Raw genomic sequence first — 20,575 nt, 5'->3', positions numbered from 1 at the left:
AGAATGAAAAGGTGGTTTGTAGATTTTAAATTTCATGCCATAATGATTGGAAAATCCAAATTACGTACATATAATTGAACAATTGATTGCTATTGATTAGAAATTATGGTGTAAATTAATGTTTATTTCTTATTATTAACACAGATTATTTGAGATCAATATACAGTTTTTCATCTTTTTAAGTGTAGTTTGCCCCTCAATAGAATTTTTTAAATTTTATTTTTCTATTTCAAGCAATACTCAGTGTTGATGACATTCTTTTCAATCACATAGGGTGCAAATCTTATCTTCGAGAGAATTGAACACACAAATATGCATCCACGTGGTTAGTTTTATATAACCTTCAAGGCTCGAAACGCCACTACAGATAAAGTCAAAACTTATCAAACTAGGGTCTTTCGCTAGCCATATACCCGTTCTGACATTGAAGTTGAGCTTTTCAGGCTTAAAATAGAGGTAACTTGTTTTGATTTTTCATGTATTTTTTTCACAACATTATAACAGTCTGTTTTCATTGTTGGCCAATAACATCCTTGACGCAATGTCAACTTCTGATTTTCCTAACTTGTGCTCAGTTAAATGAGAGAATACTGCACTCATGGGAATTATTTTGATTTTTGCTGAAAAATAATATTTTTGTTATTTCAGTGATCTTATAATTAAAACTTATTACATTTAATTTTAAATTATTTTAAATATTTTCTAACCAGTATATTTAAAAAAAGTGTTTTTCTCGGCAGTTAAACAAGCCCTTTATAATTTTGACTATCTATATATATATATATGTAGAGGGGTCCATTCTTTTCTCCAAATGGATTCTATATACATTGATTCATTCTGGAAGCAAAAGGAAGGAGGGAGTTTTGTGATGTGGGGGAGTAATGATGGTAAAAATAGGTTCTTATCCTAGCTATGAGAGGATTCACCCTGATTCTTGGCAGCCAAACAATTCAATTATATATGTGTTTATTTTTTGAGATCCATCTGTGTTTTTGCCATATAAAAGGATTGGTAGATCAGGGCTTTTGGCTTTTTATTTTTAAATGGAATTCTCTTTTTTTTTTTTGACAAATATTTTCTTTTATATGTGTATGTGTGTCTATATATATATATATATATATAAAATTCATTTTTATGTAAGTATTATGATTGGTACCCCCTAAACAATACGATCTGAGGTAGATGGGAATCTCAAATTTCTTTAATCTACAGAACACAGGGTTAGTTTACTCTTTCTGTGGCATAGTAGGCTAATCTTGCTTATTGTGTCCACTTTATTGTTATTATTATTAAGCTAATGTAAGTCCCTTTTAAATTTGTGTCATTGTGTGCTTATTAGGCCCTTTTACCTCGCTTTAAAAAGAATCTTGCGGTGTTCATTTTGAATACAATATTGGTGGATATATCCCCTTTTTTACGCATCAATGATTGTGATATCTCTTCCCCTGCTTCCCATGTATAATTAGCTCTTTAAGTGAATCCTCATTGATGCTTACATGGAGTTTTTGAAGTCTGCAAGGCTCTCTGAACTGTTTCTTTAGGCACTTGGAGTTTACCAACTCCAACATCTGGACCATAAAGTTTTATTGAAGAGGTTTAAGGCGAAAATTGTTGCATGCAATAATGAAAGTACTAAAGAGTTTTGGGTTTCATCTGAACACTTGGTTTTACTTGCTTGTTGCCCTGTTTATGGCTGACATTGTTAAATTTTATATTGTAGGTATGGAAGCTTAGATATCAATATTTTTCACTTTCACTTTTGATGCTTATCTATAGAATTTCTTCTAGATTTAATCTCACTAGGTTCTATCCATTATTTGCTGTCAACGTGGTGCAGGAGCAACAAACAGCAATAGCATGGGTTAATTTCAGGTCTTTTATCTTGGATTCTTATAACTTGAAAATTCATACTAGAATATGGTGCTCTCTTCTTGGTGTTTGGGTATGGTTCTCAAACAACCCTTAGTGCATCTCTCTGGTGAGGGATTTTGATTAATGAATTGAGAGTTCCCACATTCAGTATTTTATTTTCTTTCTAATCCTAACCTATTCACCCACACCAGGTCGTGTGCTTATGGTAGGATCTTTGAAGCCTCAGAATTATGCACCTCTTTTGCTAGCATTGATTATACTCCTCCCTTTCCCAACACTGATGGGCTAAGGTGGGTCTGTCAACAATGCTTACATTTAACATTTGGAGTTTGTTAGTCTCTCTGAACTCCTTTTGAGGTTCCTAGAGTTCGGAAGCTCCTACATTGCACTCAATCTAAGCCACTACTTCTGTGACCTAGTACTAATTGCTTGATAGATGTACTAACATAGATTACTTCCTCTCTGTTTTTCCATCAAGAGTATCTTGTGCTGGTCATCAATTAAGTGGTAGAGGAAGCCCTTTTGGTTGTTCTCTGGGTAATTAGGTGTGTCTTTAAATGTATAATTCCAAATAATGATCTATAGGCTATTATTATCTGTTTTTTCGGTGATTGTGGATAATTCATAATTAAAATGTAGGACCAGTTTCTACACCAGTGCTATGCAACACTAATCACCCTGCTTTGGTTATTGCCTTTGATTGATGATTCTGAATCATCTGTTATTTATCTTGCTATGGTGTCCTTAGATTGTTGGAGATTAGGGGCAAGGTATGTGAATAAGTACAAACCTTGTGTTACTAATTTTATTCAATTGGATTTTAATCCATCATGTACCTATGTGTGGCTATTGTTGATTGAATGCTAAGGGCTTGTGCCAACCTAGTCCATGAAGTTCATATAAACTTTGTTTCACTTTTTTAGTTTCTAATACAATTGGAGAAAACGTGGATTGAACACAATCTACTAACATCCTATACCCCCTACCTCTGCAGTAGGGGCAAATGGTTGTGTTTTGCTAATTTACCTTTTAGCCCATTTTGTTCGGTTCGGTTATTCTTAAGTAATTGTTTTGGTTGGATTTACATTTTTAAGCAATTCTATTTTTTGATTTTTGTTATTCAGTTTGGTTCGGAATCAAACCGACCGAATACTCTCCCTACGTGTGCGATTGATGTTATTGACTTAAGAGCTTTATTTCTGTGAGGATTGGAGTAATCTTTGAATCTTAAATTTTTATCTGTTGACATTTAGGCCATATTTAATTTAATTTTATGATAAAATTTATTTTACTTGTAAATAAATTTTTTTATTTGATATATTTTATATTAAATGTAAAATTTACTTCAAATGAAATAAATTTTGTATTTGAAATAAATAAAATAATATATAATAAGAGGATAATTTCGTTACTTAAAATACATATGAATTTAAATTTATAATTCATTTACAATTCTATTAATTTTGATGAAATTTAGTTTAATTATAATAAATTTTATTGAATTAATTAATAAAAATTTTAAATAAATTTTTATTTAAACTAAATATTAAAATTTTAGATTTATAAATAAATTTTATAAAATTTTGTAAAATTAATTTAAATCAAATATTATAATTTTAAATTAATTTTTTAAAAATTAACAATTATTATTTGTAAATGAAATTTTTATAAAAATTATTATCAGATGAACTTTTGAAAAATTGAATTTTATCAATAATATGCATTGCAATTATGATAATTATCTATTCTAAAAAATGTTAATCATCAAATAAAACAAAATGAAAACGAAATCTTGATTCTTTTTTCTAGATTTCCATAAACAATTCAATTGTAATTTATACAATTTAAACATTTTTTTTTGAAAAAAAAAACGAAAAAAAAAAATTCAAAGGAATGATCTGGAACTTCATGTTCTACAAAAGGTAAATCCTCAATTCAAAGCCCTAATTGTCTTCTCGTTTCTGTCCGTTAAATAATAACAGTCATCGCCATCTCCATCTCCATCTCCATTGTCCCTGCCACTCTCCTCTTCTCATCTCAGCTCCTGGGATCGCCCTCACTCGCTTCCGGTGCGGTGAGTCGTTCTTAAAACGATTCTATCTCTCTGTTTTTTATAAATAATTATTTCATTTGTTACGTTAAGAAACTGAATTGACTAAAGCTAGTACATGTGGAATTACTATTTTGCTTGTTGATTATGGGCTTGAACTCGTTTAATTACTAATCCTGCTAGAATCGAGGCTTGTAAACCTGAAAAGTTTTGAACCTTTTGTTGTTTCTGTAGGCGGTGGCAGCTAAAATCAAGCGAGAATGGGGATAATCGAGAAGATTAAAGAAATCGAAGCCGAGATGGCTCGAACCCAGAAAAATAAAGCTACAGGTTATTGAATTACATGTCTCACATTTTCGTGTCCATGTTTAATTGATGCTGTTGAATTCCTAATCTCTTATTGAAGTGAAAGTTTTATTTTCTTGAGCTTATTTTGTTTGTGTGTAATTAATATTCAGACTATCATCATGGTCAGCCCAAGGCAAAGATAGCAAAGCTAAGGACACAATTGTTGGAGCCTTCTAAGGTATGCAACTCTTTTATTTCCTCTGCATTTGTTGATGTTTGAGATGGTAGTGGCATGTGAAAAATATGGTGGTTATGCTAGCATGCAGTGACTACCTTTTTGGTTGCTAAATTTTGCCAAATCATTCGCTTTGTATGCATTTCAGACAGTAGCTACTAGAGATTCTATTTGTAATGGGACCTACCTCCATAAATTCTGATCTTAAACTTCATGCTTGTCTTACAGCTTTAGTGAGTATCAGTTGTTTAAGAATAACAAATTCTTCCGCAGTTATTGTTAGACAGCAACAGGGCTAGTGTAATTCTGTGATTCTTCAATAATTGTTACAGGTTCTCGGTAGATTTAGTACAATTTAGGTGTATTGGTTGGAGTTGAGCCACCTGAGTTTGTGCTACTTGGCATTTAACATGTCTTTGTAAGTTCTTGTCTTGGTACACATACTATGATTGTGGTTGTCTGGGAAGTTCCAAAACTGCTCAAATTTGGTGCATTTCTGTCCCTTCCTATCTGTGGTTGAGTTGATTTTTCTAGCTGATGGTATATTGTGGATTGTATTAATTATATATTTTCACTGTACTTTGCTGCTCTTGTTATTATCTTGTTTTTTTAATGCTTATTTCCCCTGCTTTTAGATTTTTTGAAGATTTGGTTACTGTTGCCTTTTTGAATCAGGGTTCTAGCGGTGGAGGAGATGGTTTTGAAGTTACAAAATATGGCCATGGACGTGTTGCATTGATAGGATTTCCAAGGTATCCAACTTTATGTTTTGCAAATTTTACATTTTCGTGTAAATACATTTGCATACTCATGCAAGAAACACAAATAGACTGATTAGGAGCTATTGACACTTTGGAATGCAACTTTTAGCTTCACAATACTAGTTAAGCTTGGTGACTTCTGTAGGATTATTATTCTCATACTGGGATTTCCAATGTAATAATGGAATCTGTATTGCTTTTTTTTTTTCTGCGATTTTTTTAGATATCCTTGAATTATAATAGAATACTGTTGATGCTAGCACTATTAGTTACCTGTGTGAAGATATGCTTGACAATGCTGACAATTAAAATTGTATTTCTATTCTGGTGCAGTGTTGGGAAGTCAACTCTCTTGACATTGTTAATTGGCACTCACTTAGAAGCTGCATCATATGAGTTCACAACACTTACCTGTATTCCTGGTATTATACACTATAATGATACTAAAATTCAGCTGCTTGACCTTCCTGGAATTATTGAAGGTGCTTCAGAAGGCAAGGGACGTGGAAGACAGGTACAATGCATCACCTTCTTATTTTCTCATCTTATGTTTTGCCATCCTGTTTCAAGGGATGATAGGTTCATAGAAGGATATGATGGTTGTTGAATTGACTATGGTTCTTGCTTTGCTTTAGTTTATCTATCCTTTTTCTCTTCTGGCTGTGTATCATAAGAACTTTAAAAACTTTGTTTTTTTCCCCTCTTAGGTTATTGCTGTTTCCAAGTCTTCAGACATAGTGTTGATGGTTCTTGATGCCTCAAAAGCAAGTGTTTATGTACCCTACATGGTGTTTTGCTACCATTACAAGCTGACGAATGGATACAAAGGCTAGTCATTTTGTTGTCTCCTGTCATCTCAAATGTGACTGTTTATTGTTGACTTCTTGCATTGTTATATTTAGTTTGATTAATTTTCCCTTTAAAGAAGGTTAGCATTGTTCAGCAGCGAGTATTTGTCATGGTCAAACTACTCACTATCTGTTTCCATGCTCATTTTTAAAAATTATTTATTAACATATGAGAATGTGCATCTTCATTTTACTTCAAATCCCTTGCTTTCTAGAAAAGAAATGCCATACGCCCTTTGCTGTTTCATGCAATTTTTTTTTTTTTTAATTCTAACTGCATAAACTGTTGTAATTTAATTTATTTCCTACTATTGCATTTCAAATATCCAATCATTGGCGGCTGAGAGTTGGGCCTTTGCAGCCGTTGCATCTTGGACCGCCTTGAGGATCTCCTTCCTTAAGACATGGGCTTTTTCTCTGATCACGTGCTGATTCGCGATAGCCTCCAAGCCCAAACTCATTGTCTGAGTTAGAAGATCGTCGATACTATCCTGCGCTATCCTGTTCCGATCTTCGTGAAAGCAGAGGGTGGCGCTCAAGACTTTGGCCAGATTGGGATTGCCGCGAGACAAACGATTCTTCTCCAATGATTGGATGAGGATCTGAGCACCTCGGGAAAGCGTCCTAGCGGTGGGTCAAGAAGAGCCCTCTCCTGCACTTGGGACCGGAGGTGGTGGGGGTTTGATCTGTCGAGGGGGAGAGGTAACGACCTCTACCTCCGAGGTCGGTTGCTCTTGAGGTTAACGCAGAGAGCTCGGTACTTCTACCAAGTCCCGACTTGGCGTCCGAGCAGCAGCGGCAACAGCCTCTTTCATCGCTTGTACTTTCCGGAAGATCGCCCTCTTTCGCTTGCGGCTTTCCTTTGCAGCCTCACTACCTGCCATACCTGCACAAAGAATAAGTCAGTGAGTTCGCTAAGATTGAGAGACTAGGGATCTGGATTATACCGATCACAGGACTGAGGTCAGAGAGTTGCAACTCATAATCCTCACGGGCGATCAACCACATCATCCACCACTTCAGTTCAGCTATGACTGCATCCAAACATGAATATTTGTGAATGGTCGCCTGATTTTTCAATTCCTTCACCATGGCTTCATCTTTATTTAGGGTGATCTTCTTGGGCACTTGGGGGACCAAGTAATTCCAATTATGCGGGATCCCCTCAAAGCCATTTCGATTCTTGCTTCTAAGTATGAAAAATCGATCTTTCTAGTTCTTCAGCGAAGAAGAGAGATCGGTGAAGAGCCAGCAGTTTGGCTTGGCCTGGAAAAATCAAAATTCATCTTTTCTCCGGGCAAGCCTATGCAATTTGGCAAAAACTTTAACCATAGGCTCTATCCTCTTAGCTTGGTAGAGACCTCTAAAGGCTACTAGAGTTCACCAAGAGTTCGGATGCATCTGAGCTACACTAACATGGTGGAATTTTAGGACAGCTTTGTAAAATCCATCTAGGGAAAACTCCTCGTACACCATGATAAGATCGCCTTCGTCAAAGAAATGATCAGCTTGAAGATCGCCATGGCATCGGATGAGTTCATAAGAATCGATCGGAAGATTGTATTCTTGACTGATAAATTGGAGAACAGTCTCTTTAAGGATTGACGGCAGTTCATCAACAGGCAGGTTCTCCTTCCTCGAAGACGATGCTCGTTTCAGTCTACTAGCTTGACTAGCAACCGAAATAATGCCTGTGTTAGATCGCCCACTTGGCCCAACCGCATCACCTTCTTCCGATGTCATGAAATCTGAACGGAAGGTGGGCTTGCAACTCTCTGACTCTCGGTACCACTCATTTTCAGAAAATAAAAATGAAATTGATTGGAAGAAGATTAAAGCCCTTACTGGAGTATAAACTAGCACCGGAAAGCTCTAGAAAAAGGGAGAGTGTCGAAATTGCCAAAAGAAGTCTGAAAATGACATAAGGGAGCAAATGACTATCCCCCTCTCTATTTATACCCGCTGGGGCATTAAATGCTTACGAAATCTCAAGTGACGCATCGGATAACGGGACTGGGCCGTTCCAATAACACTCTTAAAAGAAAATTCCAGAAACATAATAAAGAGCTTGGACAAGTAAGATCGGTTACTGAGGATCATCAGATAGAATAGGGTTTCGAACCAATAGATCGGCAGAATGGCGATTCGGCTAGGGGTCAGATCGGGCACAGTTATCAGAGATCGGAATAATAACCAATGCAATAATAAAAGAAGAATAAGCATATTCAAATTTCAATAATAAATTTCATTTCCAAAAGGTCAAAACTATATCATTTGGACGATCTCTCAAGATCAGATTATTTAGGCAATATCTCAAGATCAGATTACATCATTTGGGCGATCTCTCAAGATCAGCAATTACAAATGTTTCTACACTACATTCTACCTAACTAGGACTACTCCCAGAACCCAAAATGTCGCATAACAGGCCTATGTCAAAGCCTAGTCTTGTGACTGAATCAAAAGATGTGTTTGATCAGAAAGCCAACAATAAATATTGGATAGATGTGCAGCTCAGATGGGGTGACTATGACTCTCATGATATTGGGCGATGTCATCGACTAGAACCGAACTGCAGTAAGAACCCCTGACATGGTTAGGAGCCAAGTGAACTTCAAGAGGCGATCACCGACATCAAGATTGAAATTAGCAGTCCCCTTGCTCGGGATCGGTCTGCAGAACATATCGGTAAACCGATTGGAGATCGGTACAGTAGTTAGTTTCGACCTTGGTCGGCAAATTAGTCCAGTTCTCTCACCGACGTTAGATAGTGTTCCCATGATTCTCCGATCGCTGGGATCATATATTTTCAGGCGATGGACAAAGAAAACAATCGAAAAAAGATCAAGGCGGTTATTATGACAAGAATTTTCGCCGGAAAAGTTAGGATTAGCAGAGTAACACATTGGAAATTCACTGAAAGGAGTGTTGAGTGTGAAAATGACGGGTTCCTCTCTCGTATATATATATAAGGCCTCGGCATTTATTGTATGCAGAACTCGAAGCGGATTCATCGGTAACTGAGGAATTTATTGCTTTGACCGATATAGATTGGTTAAGAGGAGAGATCGGAAAATGAGAGAGATCGGGTAAAACAAGGAACAACTTATAGAGATCGAAAAATGAGAGAGATCGGGTAAAACAAGGAACAATATATAGAGATCGGAAGTGATAGAGGAGTCTGACCGCTTCCAATCATGACATTTAATTCACAAGTTTAGCCCCGTGCCGTCGGATTGTAGGTAGTTAAAGCAGCCCAATATATCCCAATCTACACCGTTAATCACAATTGTAAGGACAAATTTGAAGCCCTTAGATCAAAAGTAAATGACAGATTTGGCGCTTTTTGTTCCCAATCCTTGGATCCATTTTGTAAGGCAAGACTCTTGACCGTTGGATTAAGGGGTGAAAGGACAGAAATTCTGAATGGAATCTCAACCCTCAATTTTGATTCTCTTTAATTCCAAGATGTCGGATTATGTCCTTTTGAATATAGGTCGCTTTCCGTCTCCTCCTGCTGAGATCTTGACCCTCTATTCTGAGCACTCGTTCCCTATAAATACCTGCATATAGTACTGTAGAAGGGAGAGAGGTGGTGATTATCGTGAAAAAACCTTGAATTTTGATATAGCATTATTGCTCGTCATTCGAAGCTCTCAGCTTTTAGAAATTTTAAAAACCAATTTTCTAAAGTATCTCATTTAAAGAGCTATGAACCCTGTGATTCTCATTTTCAGTATTTGTGCATTACCCTGCGATCTCAACTCCACTCCACTTCATTTTCATCACCTTGGGTCAGCTCAAGTTTTTCCACCTCCTCAGTCTTCAGCTCCCTAAGTTTTTCTGCCCCCTCAGTCTTCAGCCCCCTAAGAGGTGCATAATTCTGAAGCTTTAAAGATTCTACCATAAGCACACGACTTGGTGTGGGTGAACAGGTTAGGATTAGAAAGAAAATAAAATACTGAATGTGGGAACTCTCAATTCATTAACCAAAATCCCTCACCAGAGAGATGCACTAAGGGTTGTTTGAGAACCATACCCAAACACCAAGAAGAGAGCACCATATTCTAGTATGAATTTTCAAGTTATATGATTACAAGATAAAAAGACCTGAAATTAACCCATGCTATTGCTGTTTGTTGCTCCTGCACCACGTTGACAGCAAATAAGGGATAGAACCTAGTGAGATTAAATCCAGAAGAAATTCTATAGATAAGCATCAAAAGTGAAAGTGAAAAATATTGATATCTAAGCTTCCATACCTACAATATAAAATTTAACAATGTCAGCCATAAACAGGGCAATAAGCAAGTAAAACCAAGTGTTCAGATGAAATCCAAAACTCTTTAGTACTTTCATTATTGCATGCAACAATTTTCGTCTTAAACCTCTTCAATATAACTATATGGTCCAGATGTTGGAGTTGGTAAACTCCAAGTGCCTAAAGAAACAGTTCACCCTTGCAGACTTCAAAAACTCCATGTAAGCATCATTGAGGATTCACTTAGAGAGCTAATTATACATGGGAAGCAAGGGAAGAGATATCACAATTATTGATGCATAAAAAAGGGGATATATCGACCAATATGGTATTCAAAATGAACACCGCAAGATTCTTTTTAAAGCGAGGTAAAAGGGCCTAACAAGCACACAATGACACAAATTTAAAAGAGACTTACATTAGCTTAATAATAATAATAATAATAATAATAAAGTGGACACAATAAGCAAGATTAGCCTACTATGCCACAGAAAGAGTAAACTAACCCTGTGTTCTGTAGATTAAAGAAATTTGAGATTCCCATCTACCTCAGATCGTATTGTTTAGGGGGTACCAATCGTAATACTTACATAAAAATGAATTATATATATATATATATAGACACACACACACATATAAAAGAAAATATTTGTCACAAAAAAAAAAGAGTTCCATTTAAAAATAAAAAGCCAAAAGCCCTGATCTGCCAATCCTTTTATATGGCAAAAACACAGATGGATCTCAAAAAACAAACGCACATATATAATTGAATTGTTTGGTTGCCAAGAATCAGGGTGAATCCTCTCATACCTAGTATAAGAACCTATTTTTACCACCATTACTCCCCCACATCACAACACTCCCTCCTTCCTTTTACTTTCAGAATGAATCAATGTATACAGAATCCATTTGGAGAAAAGAATTGACCCCTCTACATATATATATATATATATATAGATAGTCAAAATTATAAAGGGCTTGTTTAACTGCTAAGAAAAACACTTTTTTTAAATATACTGGTTAGAAAATATTTAAAATAATTTAAAATTAAATGTAATAAGTTTTAATCGTAAGATCACTGAAATAACAAAAATATTATTTTTCAGCAAAAATCAAAATAATTCCCATGAGTGCAGTATTCTCTCATTTAACTGAGCACAAGCTAGGAAAATCAGAAGTTGATATTGCGTCTAGGATGTTATTGGCCAACAATGAAACGGACTGTTATAATGTTGTGATAAAATACATGAAAAATCAAAACAAGTTACCTTTATTTTAAGCCTGAAAAGCTCAACTTCAATGTCAGAACGGGTATGTGGCTAGCGAAAGACCCTAGTTTGATAAGTTTTGACTTCATCTGTAGTGGCGTTTCGAGCCTTGAAGGTTATGTAAAACTAACCAGGTGGATGCATATTTGCGTGTTCAATTCTCTCGAAGATAAGATTTGCACCATATGTGATTGAAAAGAATGTCATCTACACTGAGTATTGCTTGAAATAGAAAAATAAAATTTAAAAAATTCTATTGAGGGGCAAAATACAATTAAAAAGATGAAAAAATGTATAGTAATCTCACATAATCTGTGTTAACAATAAGAAGTAAACATTAATTTAGACCATAATTTCTAATCAATAGCAACTAATTGTTCAATTATATGTACGTGATTTGAATTTTCCAATCATTATGATATGAAATTTAAAATCTACAAACCACTTTTTTTATTATCCTCCTTAATTGCATATTTAAGGGCCTCTTTACACCCGTTAGAGAAGATATCATCACAATGGAGCTTTACGGGATAAGCAAGACCAAATATTTTGGGCAGTCCAGGCAAAGGATTGAAATCAAAACACTGAAGAGGGATTGCTGAAAAATTGTGAGAGAAAACTAATAAATCCACAAAAAGACTTAAAAATTGTGAGAGAAAAACTTATAAATCCATAAAAAAACTAGTGGATTACATCGCTTTCTTTAATTTAGCTATCGTATTTGTCCAACAATTTTACATAGCCCTCGTTTTCCGATTTATAAGACCACCACTGTGACTCGCAACCGTCGGGGTCACTAATTTCCTCCTTTTGATACTCATCGTGGTAAGCCATGTTGCCGTCGATTTGTCCTTATCTTCAACCTAATTCAACAACAGAGCTACCTGCAATCTTTAGTTCGCTACCTGGCCATTCGCCATGGAAGCAATCCTTAGTCTTTGATTTCTTCAACGGTGATTCATATGCCGGATGATCATCATCGGAAATTATGTTATAAAGAACGGGCATAAAAGAAGAGAGTGATTCACTTACTTTTACAAAAACACCCCGCTATATATATATATATAAGAAGAACGAGAAGTTCTCCTCCCATTCTCAGCGCTCTGCTGCACTCTGCTGCATAAACAGAAAAGTAAAGCACGAGGCATTCCTCCCCCACATCACATCACTCTCATTCTCAGCTCTCTGCTGCATAAACAGAAAAGTAGAGCACAAGACATTTCTCCCCCACATCACAGCACTCTGCATAAACAGAAAAGTTATAACTTCTCATTTTCCTTTTATGCTATATATATCTATATATAGCATAAATAAGCGGGGTATTTTTGTAAAAGTAAGTGAACCACTCTCTCTTATTTTACGCCCGTTCTTTATAACATGGCTTTCGATGACGATTATCCGGCTTTATGGATCACTGTTGAAGAAATCAAAGCCTAAGGATAGTTTTCATGGCGAAGGGCCGGGTAGCGAACTAAAGATTACGGGTAGCTCTGTTGCTGAACAGGTTGAAGATAAGGACAACAAAGAAGAAATCGACGGCAACATGGCTTTTCACGACAAGTATCAAGAGGAAGATAGTAACTCCAACGGTTGCGAGTCATAGTGGTCTTATGACTCGGAAAACAAGGGCTATGTAAAATTGTTGGACAAATACGATAGTCAGATTAAAGAAAGTGATGTAATCCACTAGTCTTTTTATGGATTTATAAGTTTTTTTCTCACAACTTTTAAGTCTTTTTTTTGAATTTATTAGTTTTCTCTCACAAATTTTCAGCAATTCCTCTTCAGTGTTTTGATTTCGACCCTTTGCCTAGGCTGCCCAAAGTATTTGGTCTTGCTTATGCCATGAAGCTCCATCGTGATGATATCTTCTCTAACAGGTGCAAAGAGGCCCTTAAATATGCAATTGAGAAGGAGAATGAAAAGGTGGTTTGTAGATTTTAAATTTCATACCATAATGATTGGAAAATCCAAATTACGTACATATAATTGAATAATTGGTTACTATTGATTAGAAGTTATGGTTGAAATTAATGTTTATTTCTTATTGTTAACATAGATTATGTGAGATTAGTATACAGTTTGTCATCTTTTTAATTGTATTTTGCCCCTCAACAGAATTTTTTAAATTCTATTTTTCTATTTTAAGCAATACTCAGTGTTGATGACATTCTTTTCAATCACATAGGGTGTAAATCTTATCTTCGAGAGAATTGAACACACAAATATGCATTCACCTGGTTAGTTTTACATAACCTTCAAGGCTCGAAACGCTACTACAGATGAAGTCAACTAGGGTCTTTCGCTAGCCACCTACCCGTTCTGACATTGAAGGTGAGCTTTTCAGGCTTAAAATAGAGGTAACGTGTTTTAATTTTTCATGTATTTTATCACAACATTATAACAGTCCGTTTTCATTATTGGCCAATATCATCCTTGACGCAATATCAACTTCTAATTTTCCTAGCTTGTGCTCAGTTAAATGAGAGAATACTGCACTCATGGGAATTATTTTGATTTTTGCTGAAAAATAATATTTTTGTTATTTCAGTGATCTTAGTGCATCTCTCTGGTGAGGGATTTTGGTTAATGAATTGAGACTTCCCACATTCAGTATTTTATTTTCTTTCTAATCCTAACCTGTTCACTCACACTAGGTCGTGTGCTTATGGTAGGATCTTTGAAGCCTTAGAATTATGCACCTCTTTTGCTAGCATTGATTATACTCCTCCCTTTCCCAACACTGATGGGCTAAGGTGGGTCTGTCAACAATGCTTACATTTAACATTTGGAGTTTGTTAGTCTCTCTGAACTCTTTTTGAGGTTCCTGGAGTTCGGAAGCTCCTACATTGCACTCAATCTAAGCCACTACTTTTGTGACCTAGTACTAATTGCTTGATGGATGTACTAACATAGATTACTTCCTCTCTGTTTTTCTATCAAGAGTATCTTGTGCTGGTCATCAATTAAGTGGTAGAGGAAGCCCTTTTGGTTGTTCTCTGGGTAATTAGGTGTGCCTTTATATGTATAATTCCAAATAATGATCTATAGGCTATTATTATCTGTTTTTTCGGTGATTGTGGATAATTCATAATTAAAATGTAGGACCAGTTTCTACACCAGTGCTATGCAACACTAATCACCCTGCTTTGGTTATTGCCTTTGATTGATGATTCTGAATCATCTGTTATTTATTTTCCTGTTCTTATGACTTGCTATGGTGTCCTTAGATTGTTGGAGATTAGGGGCAAGGTATGTGAATAAGTACAAACCTTGTGTTACTAATTTTATTCAATTGGATTTTAATCCATCATGTACCTATGTGTGGCTATTGTTAATTGAATGCTAAGGGCTTGTGCCAACCTAGTCTATGAAGTTCATATAAACTTTGTTTCACTTTTTAAGTTTCTGATACAATTGGAGAAAACGTGGATTGAACATAATCTACTAGCATCCTATACCCCCTACCTCGTACAGTAGGGGCAAATGGCTTTGTTTTGCTAATTTACTTTTTAACCCATTTTGTTGCCACGTGCAGTCACTATTAGTTGAAAGCAAAAGGCTTTATCTGCTGGACTAGCGTATGAAGCTTTGATTTCCCCAATTCAGCCTAAATAAATGTCATCATTCTGCTGTAAAACTTTTTTTTTTAGTGATTATTCAATTGGGACTGGTTAAAATTTGAGTTCGATTATGTGCTCTTCCCTGCCCTCCCCCCCTCCCCCCAACACCCCCCCCCCCCCTCCCCCTCTCTTGAAGATTTTAATAATTCATCTATAGCTTCTTATTCATTGCTTTTTCTGGATTACAAAGAATTTCGTGCTCAAAGAGTTGTGATGCCTTGGTTCATGAATCTTAAGATACGACCCATCTTTTATGCTATTTCTCTATGATAATAAACTCTATGCCTTGGAGTTGTGATTCTTGATCGCCTTTATTCTTTCCTTTTTTTGGGACTCTCTATGGTGTCCATCTTATTGGAGAGGAGGTTCAAGGAATGTGAGGTGAGCTGTAACTTTGATTTATTAATTAAATTCATTTATACTTAATCCACTTTGTTGTAGCGCGCAGGTCATAATTAATTGAAAGCTGATAGCTATTAGTGCCTATCTAGCCTATGTACTCGGGTTCGAAGAAGCCGTCCGCGGAAAAATTTCATGGCTCTTCTGGTGTGTTAATCTTCCCTTCTTGGGCAATAAGCGTGCGGTTTGCTAGATTTTGAGTTTTGATTTTGATATTTTGCCTTTTGGGTATGAAGCACATCTGTTTTGTGAAATCTTTGTTCACTATTTGTTGCATGTTGTTTGGAGATGTTTGTGTCTGTGTGGAGGTGGAGCCACTTTTCTTTCCCTTTGCTCATTGCATAATGTAAACTATGTTTGCAGAAGTTCAATCCAAGTAGGATGGGCATGACAGTTACACTGGTAAAGGAGGCACTTGGTGCACATAATTTTCTACAAGATAATGATGAGAAAGTGCAATCTGCCCCTGCACAGGTTCAGCAAAGGGTAAGATTAACCGTATATCTGATATACAGATGCAAATATATGTTAAATTTTTTATTTAATATGATAGTTCCTCTTGTCTGTGGTTCTCCTTTCTCTCTCTCTCTCTCTCTCTCTCTCTCTCTCTCTCTCTCTCTCTCTCTCTCCCTCCCCTGCCCCCCTTCTCCTCCATGTTTCCTTTTTGTATCAAATGGAAACTGTTATAGTATGTATGGTAATATCATTGGATTGATCTGCAGTCCAGTTCATTACATTCTCTCCTTAAATTAGTTGAATTTTATATTTCCCTTTGGCAAAAGATTGAAGTTCCTAGCTTGGTGGGTTAAAGCTCAAGCAATAATTTGGACTTGTCCACGGTCCTTCATTTGATGTTTCTTGGTTCAGTGATGTGGTATGCATGTGATGGAGATGTGCAACGATTTTAGTTGTGAAAATTGCTTCAAGTGTAAGACGAACAATTAAGAAAAATCGTCTTTAAATTTGGCTGGAATTCTTTGGAAGTAATTGGGAATAGCACAACATAAGCTAGGAGTGGGTGACAGTGATAAATAGGTGTTGACTTGGTTTAACAATGCTCCTTAAAATCTTTCACTCAACTTAGTTTTGTTAACCGAGAGATGCTTTGTATTTCCTTTCATCAAGAGTTAAAAGGTGAATATGAGAGGGTTTGGACATTTACCCTGAGGAGAACGTTGAGGTTTCGAATCTAGAAGTAATATTAGCATTTTACCAAAAGTAAACTCAGAATATGGTTCTCATGGCATTGGAGTGTTATTTCTGAGCTTATGACAGCCAATTGCAGGATTGCTTGCTGATTAGCGTACTTTTGTTCCAGATATTCACATTCTTTGGCTGCATGACATAATGATTTGCCCTTTTTGTGAGGGGTTAATGCCTTCACACTGTATATTCAGAAGCTGATGTATTCCTGATTGGAATACATTTTTCATTGCCCAGTTCCTAGGTGTACCAGACAAAGATATACAGTTCTCAGCAACAGGTGCAGTCAAGGGCCATAAGGTGCTGAAACAAGTAGATTCAACTGGGGATTGAGACGATAATGTAGTTTCTGTGCCCACATCCAAAGTTGGAATTAGAAGGAAACATCATCGAGCTTGGACTCTCTCTGAGGTTATGAAGCTAGTTCAGGGTGTATCTAGGTATGGGGCTGGAAGGTGGTCTGAGATCAAACGGCTTGCATTTGCATCCTATTCGTATCGCACCTCCGTTGATCTCAAGGTATATTTGTATTACCATCCCAAGGTATTTCATGAAGAAATACACATAAATGCAGGGAATTAGCTGCCCTTGCAACTAGTTCTTGTGTTAGATATGAATTAGATTTTTGGCTGATAACAAATTTATTTTTCAGGATAAATGGAGGAATCTACTGAAAGCTAGCCTTGCACAGATATCTTCAAATAAAGGGGTGAGCAACCACATCTATAATTTCCTTCATCCATCCAAGTCATGGCTCGAGGATAACTGTTTTCATAGATCCTTTACAGATTCACGCTGTTATTAATGTTTTTATTTTGTGGTTAATGCAGATAAATTCCCGAAAAAATGTTACTTCAATGCCGATTCCTGAACCCATTTTATTGAGAGTTAGAGAGCTTTGCTGAGATGCAGTCAGAGGTTCCACCAAATCTAAAGCTCAAGCAAGGTGGCTGGAAATAGTGTACATGAAAAACAATCAGGGTGCTTATAACATTGTAACTTGTAGATTTTAGTTGTATAAATTGCAAATAAACGCACATCAGTTTGTCCACATTTTGATGATTGTTCTTTTGCTGCTGCCTCTTACGGTGGCTGGTGGTGGTCCCAGTGAACAGTCGATATCTAAACAGACGGGACAACCACATAGTCTGTAACTAGAATTTAAGCCAAGGAGAGTGAGTGGATCAGTAAGAAAAAGTTCATTAGTTTGAGTGCCTTATTTCCCCGCAGAGAGTGTCATTCAAATCCAGCATATGAAAAGGATTAGCTTCTCGTCACCATTGCCAAAGATAAGGAATTAAAGTTGAATTTTGTTGCGTGAATTTTAAGAAGCGACACAAGAACAGAAAATAAGAGAGACAACAGACTTGAGAAGAGAAAACTCTTTCATTCCTTTCTAGGAAAGATACAAATATGGAACTATCCTTTCATTTGCCATTTATTCAGCGTACGATAGAGTCCTAGAGCCAATCACATGAATAACGCATCAGCTGTCACATGATCAACTGCCTACCAAAATCAACAACTTTTTTAACGGCTTCTCAACAAGCTAACGATACTCTCCAATGCACCGTTTCATCTCCACTCTATTTTCTTATAACAAATTTACCCGAAGTGCTACCAGGTGATTTTTTTTTTTTTTTTTTCGCAAGAGTGTGGCTTGGTGATTGAGCCTTTGCGTGCGATTAGGCCTATGTAGTTTTTGGTGTAAATCAAAAAACCAAAATGAACCGATCCATTTCGGTTAAATTAGTTTTATTTTTTAGTTATATCGATTTAGTTCGGTTTAAAATTTTTAATATGTTCGGTTTTTGATTCGGCTTGGTTTTTTATCTGTTAAAATCGATAAAACCGATTGAACCAGATAGTAAAATGGCCTAAATAATTTTTCAGCTCAAGATACATGAGCCTTAAGGCTCAAGATGCATAAGTCCGACCCAAAGAATAAAAATTCTAATATTTTTGGTTTAATGCAATGGAACATAGACCATGGTTAACGCCTAGCATAGCATGCCATGGCCACTCAATTAGTAATAAGGTTTACCTTAAATAAACCTATAATCATATGTTATCATACACTAGAATCTCTCTGTTACAAAATCCCAATTCGAGCTGGAGTCATGGTTTATGTCAGACCTTATTTGCTATGAATATTATGTTCTCTTTTAATTTCAGTTCTTGATTAAAAGATTTTTCTCATCAGAAACTCTTTTCTGATTAAATCTATCTGTCCTGGCCAGGAATTTGAAATATCAAGAACAATTAAATGAACATAGGATTTTATCCCTATTTAGTTAGAGGAACAGATTCCATCTTGATCAACACTTACCTCCATATATAACTAGTAGAAGCCAACGCATGCCTATGTACCCATACACAGTACAAGTATGAAAGCAGTATCAAACTCAAACCACCTATATACAAGATAATTGTGCTATCTCAGGTCTAAAGATTATATGCACTGATATGATTTATGACAATGCATTGACAAGAGTAAACTTCATGTGCTTGTCATAAGTGTAACTGGTTCGGCCTACTTATAATGTATATGTGTCTATCATGTTTGTTATATGGCATGAGACTCACCATTCCATCTTATTTACATCTCATATAAATAACTTGGGAACAAACATGATTACAATCTTTCTGGATAAGTCATGTCCTGATTGTGAAGTATCCTCAATTGTGAACTTATTTATGATACTTTGTACTAGAAATACAGTCACTCATATTCTTAACAACTTAATAATAGAATTTCTAATAAAATATCAATGAAAATTTTTTATTACACATAAATATATTATGTAAACGAAAAAGTAAAAATGTCTTTTATTAATAAAAGATGTATAAGATACATACTAAATGATATGCTATAGGGCATACTACTAACAAAAATCAGTACCATTGATTTAAAGACTGCATGGAAGCCAATAACCTAAAGTTACACTCCTAAGTTTGAGTTTGTCTTTTGTAATGCTCACAGTAGTGATACTGATGTTTCCATTTCTGATGTACTTGATGAAGATTTCGGGGAAAAAATTACTAATATGACTAGTCATTTTGCTTACTTATTTGATGTTTATTCTAATAGGCATATGCATGGCATTTATAATAATTTAGAATCAGTTTTTATTAATGCATCAAAATTGATCTCTATTAATTTGGGTACACCAAATAATCCTAAAGACATTAAGCTAGCTGAAGATTTAACCCAAGAGGAAAGAGATAAATTTATAGCTTGTTAACAAAGTACCAAGAAGCACATACCTCAAGCTTAAAATTAGATGGCCGATTCCCAAGCCAAGCTAGTGTCCCCATAGGAAAAGAATTATCAAAAGTTGACTTAGCTAATTATCCTAATGAGGAGTAAAATTTCATGCTGTGAAGGATTAATAGTAGCACATGTGGACCTAGAGGGAGAAGGAAAATGATATGAAGACATAAGGAGGTCTCTGGAAGTAAGAGAATACTCGCAATAAACCTACAAAAGAGATAGAGCAATAATTCATAGATTAGCCACTCAATTTACTTTAGTTGAGGGGCAATTCTACAAACTCTTATGTGTGATAGAAAAATAGGCTGAGCAAATAATGAAAGAAGTACATGCAGAAATGTGTGGTCCTTATATGAATGGAAAGGTTCTAGTTGAAAAAAAAATGTTCGAAATATATAAGGATTGGCCTGAAAAACTCCTTTATGTTCTTTAAGGTTATCGTAGTACTATAAGGACATCCACGAGGGCAACCCCATTCTCTTTAGTGTATGGG

The 20,575-nt window shown here is 35.8% G+C and overlaps 1 protein-coding gene across 7 annotated transcripts; it reads left to right on the top strand.

Moving 5' to 3' along the window:
• Positions 1-3,782: 3,782 nt before the first annotated feature.
• LOC110636676 (developmentally-regulated G-protein 2-like) lies at positions 3,783-18,019 on the top strand. 7 transcript variants are annotated; one of them, XM_058151011.1, is made up of 12 exons: positions 3,783-3,946; positions 4,157-4,252; positions 4,381-4,448; positions 5,121-5,197; positions 5,540-5,720; positions 5,914-6,034; positions 13,772-13,943; positions 15,655-15,752; positions 15,969-16,091; positions 17,046-17,327; positions 17,461-17,517; positions 17,639-18,019. In XM_058151011.1, the coding sequence occupies exons 2-7, from the start codon at positions 4,183-4,185 to the stop codon at positions 13,798-13,800; spliced, it is 546 nt and encodes a 181-aa protein (XP_058006994.1). In that variant the 5' UTR covers positions 3,783-3,946; positions 4,157-4,182; the 3' UTR covers positions 13,801-13,943; positions 15,655-15,752; positions 15,969-16,091; positions 17,046-17,327; positions 17,461-17,517; positions 17,639-18,019. The 7 variants fall into 7 exon arrangements, with proteins under 7 accessions (XP_058006994.1, XP_058006984.1, XP_058007011.1 ...); XM_058151001.1 differs by having other exon boundaries at positions 15,648-15,752; XM_058151014.1 differs by having other exon boundaries at positions 3,785-3,941; positions 15,648-15,752.
• Positions 18,020-20,575: the final 2,556 nt, after the last annotated feature.

This window comes from Hevea brasiliensis, chromosome 1 (genome assembly GCF_030052815.1).
Source record: "Hevea brasiliensis isolate MT/VB/25A 57/8 chromosome 1, ASM3005281v1, whole genome shotgun sequence".
Classification (NCBI taxonomy): Eukaryota; Viridiplantae; Streptophyta; class Magnoliopsida; order Malpighiales; family Euphorbiaceae; genus Hevea; species Hevea brasiliensis.
Note: the sequence above shows the minus strand (reverse complement) of the source record. Positions and strands in the feature narration are given on the sequence as shown.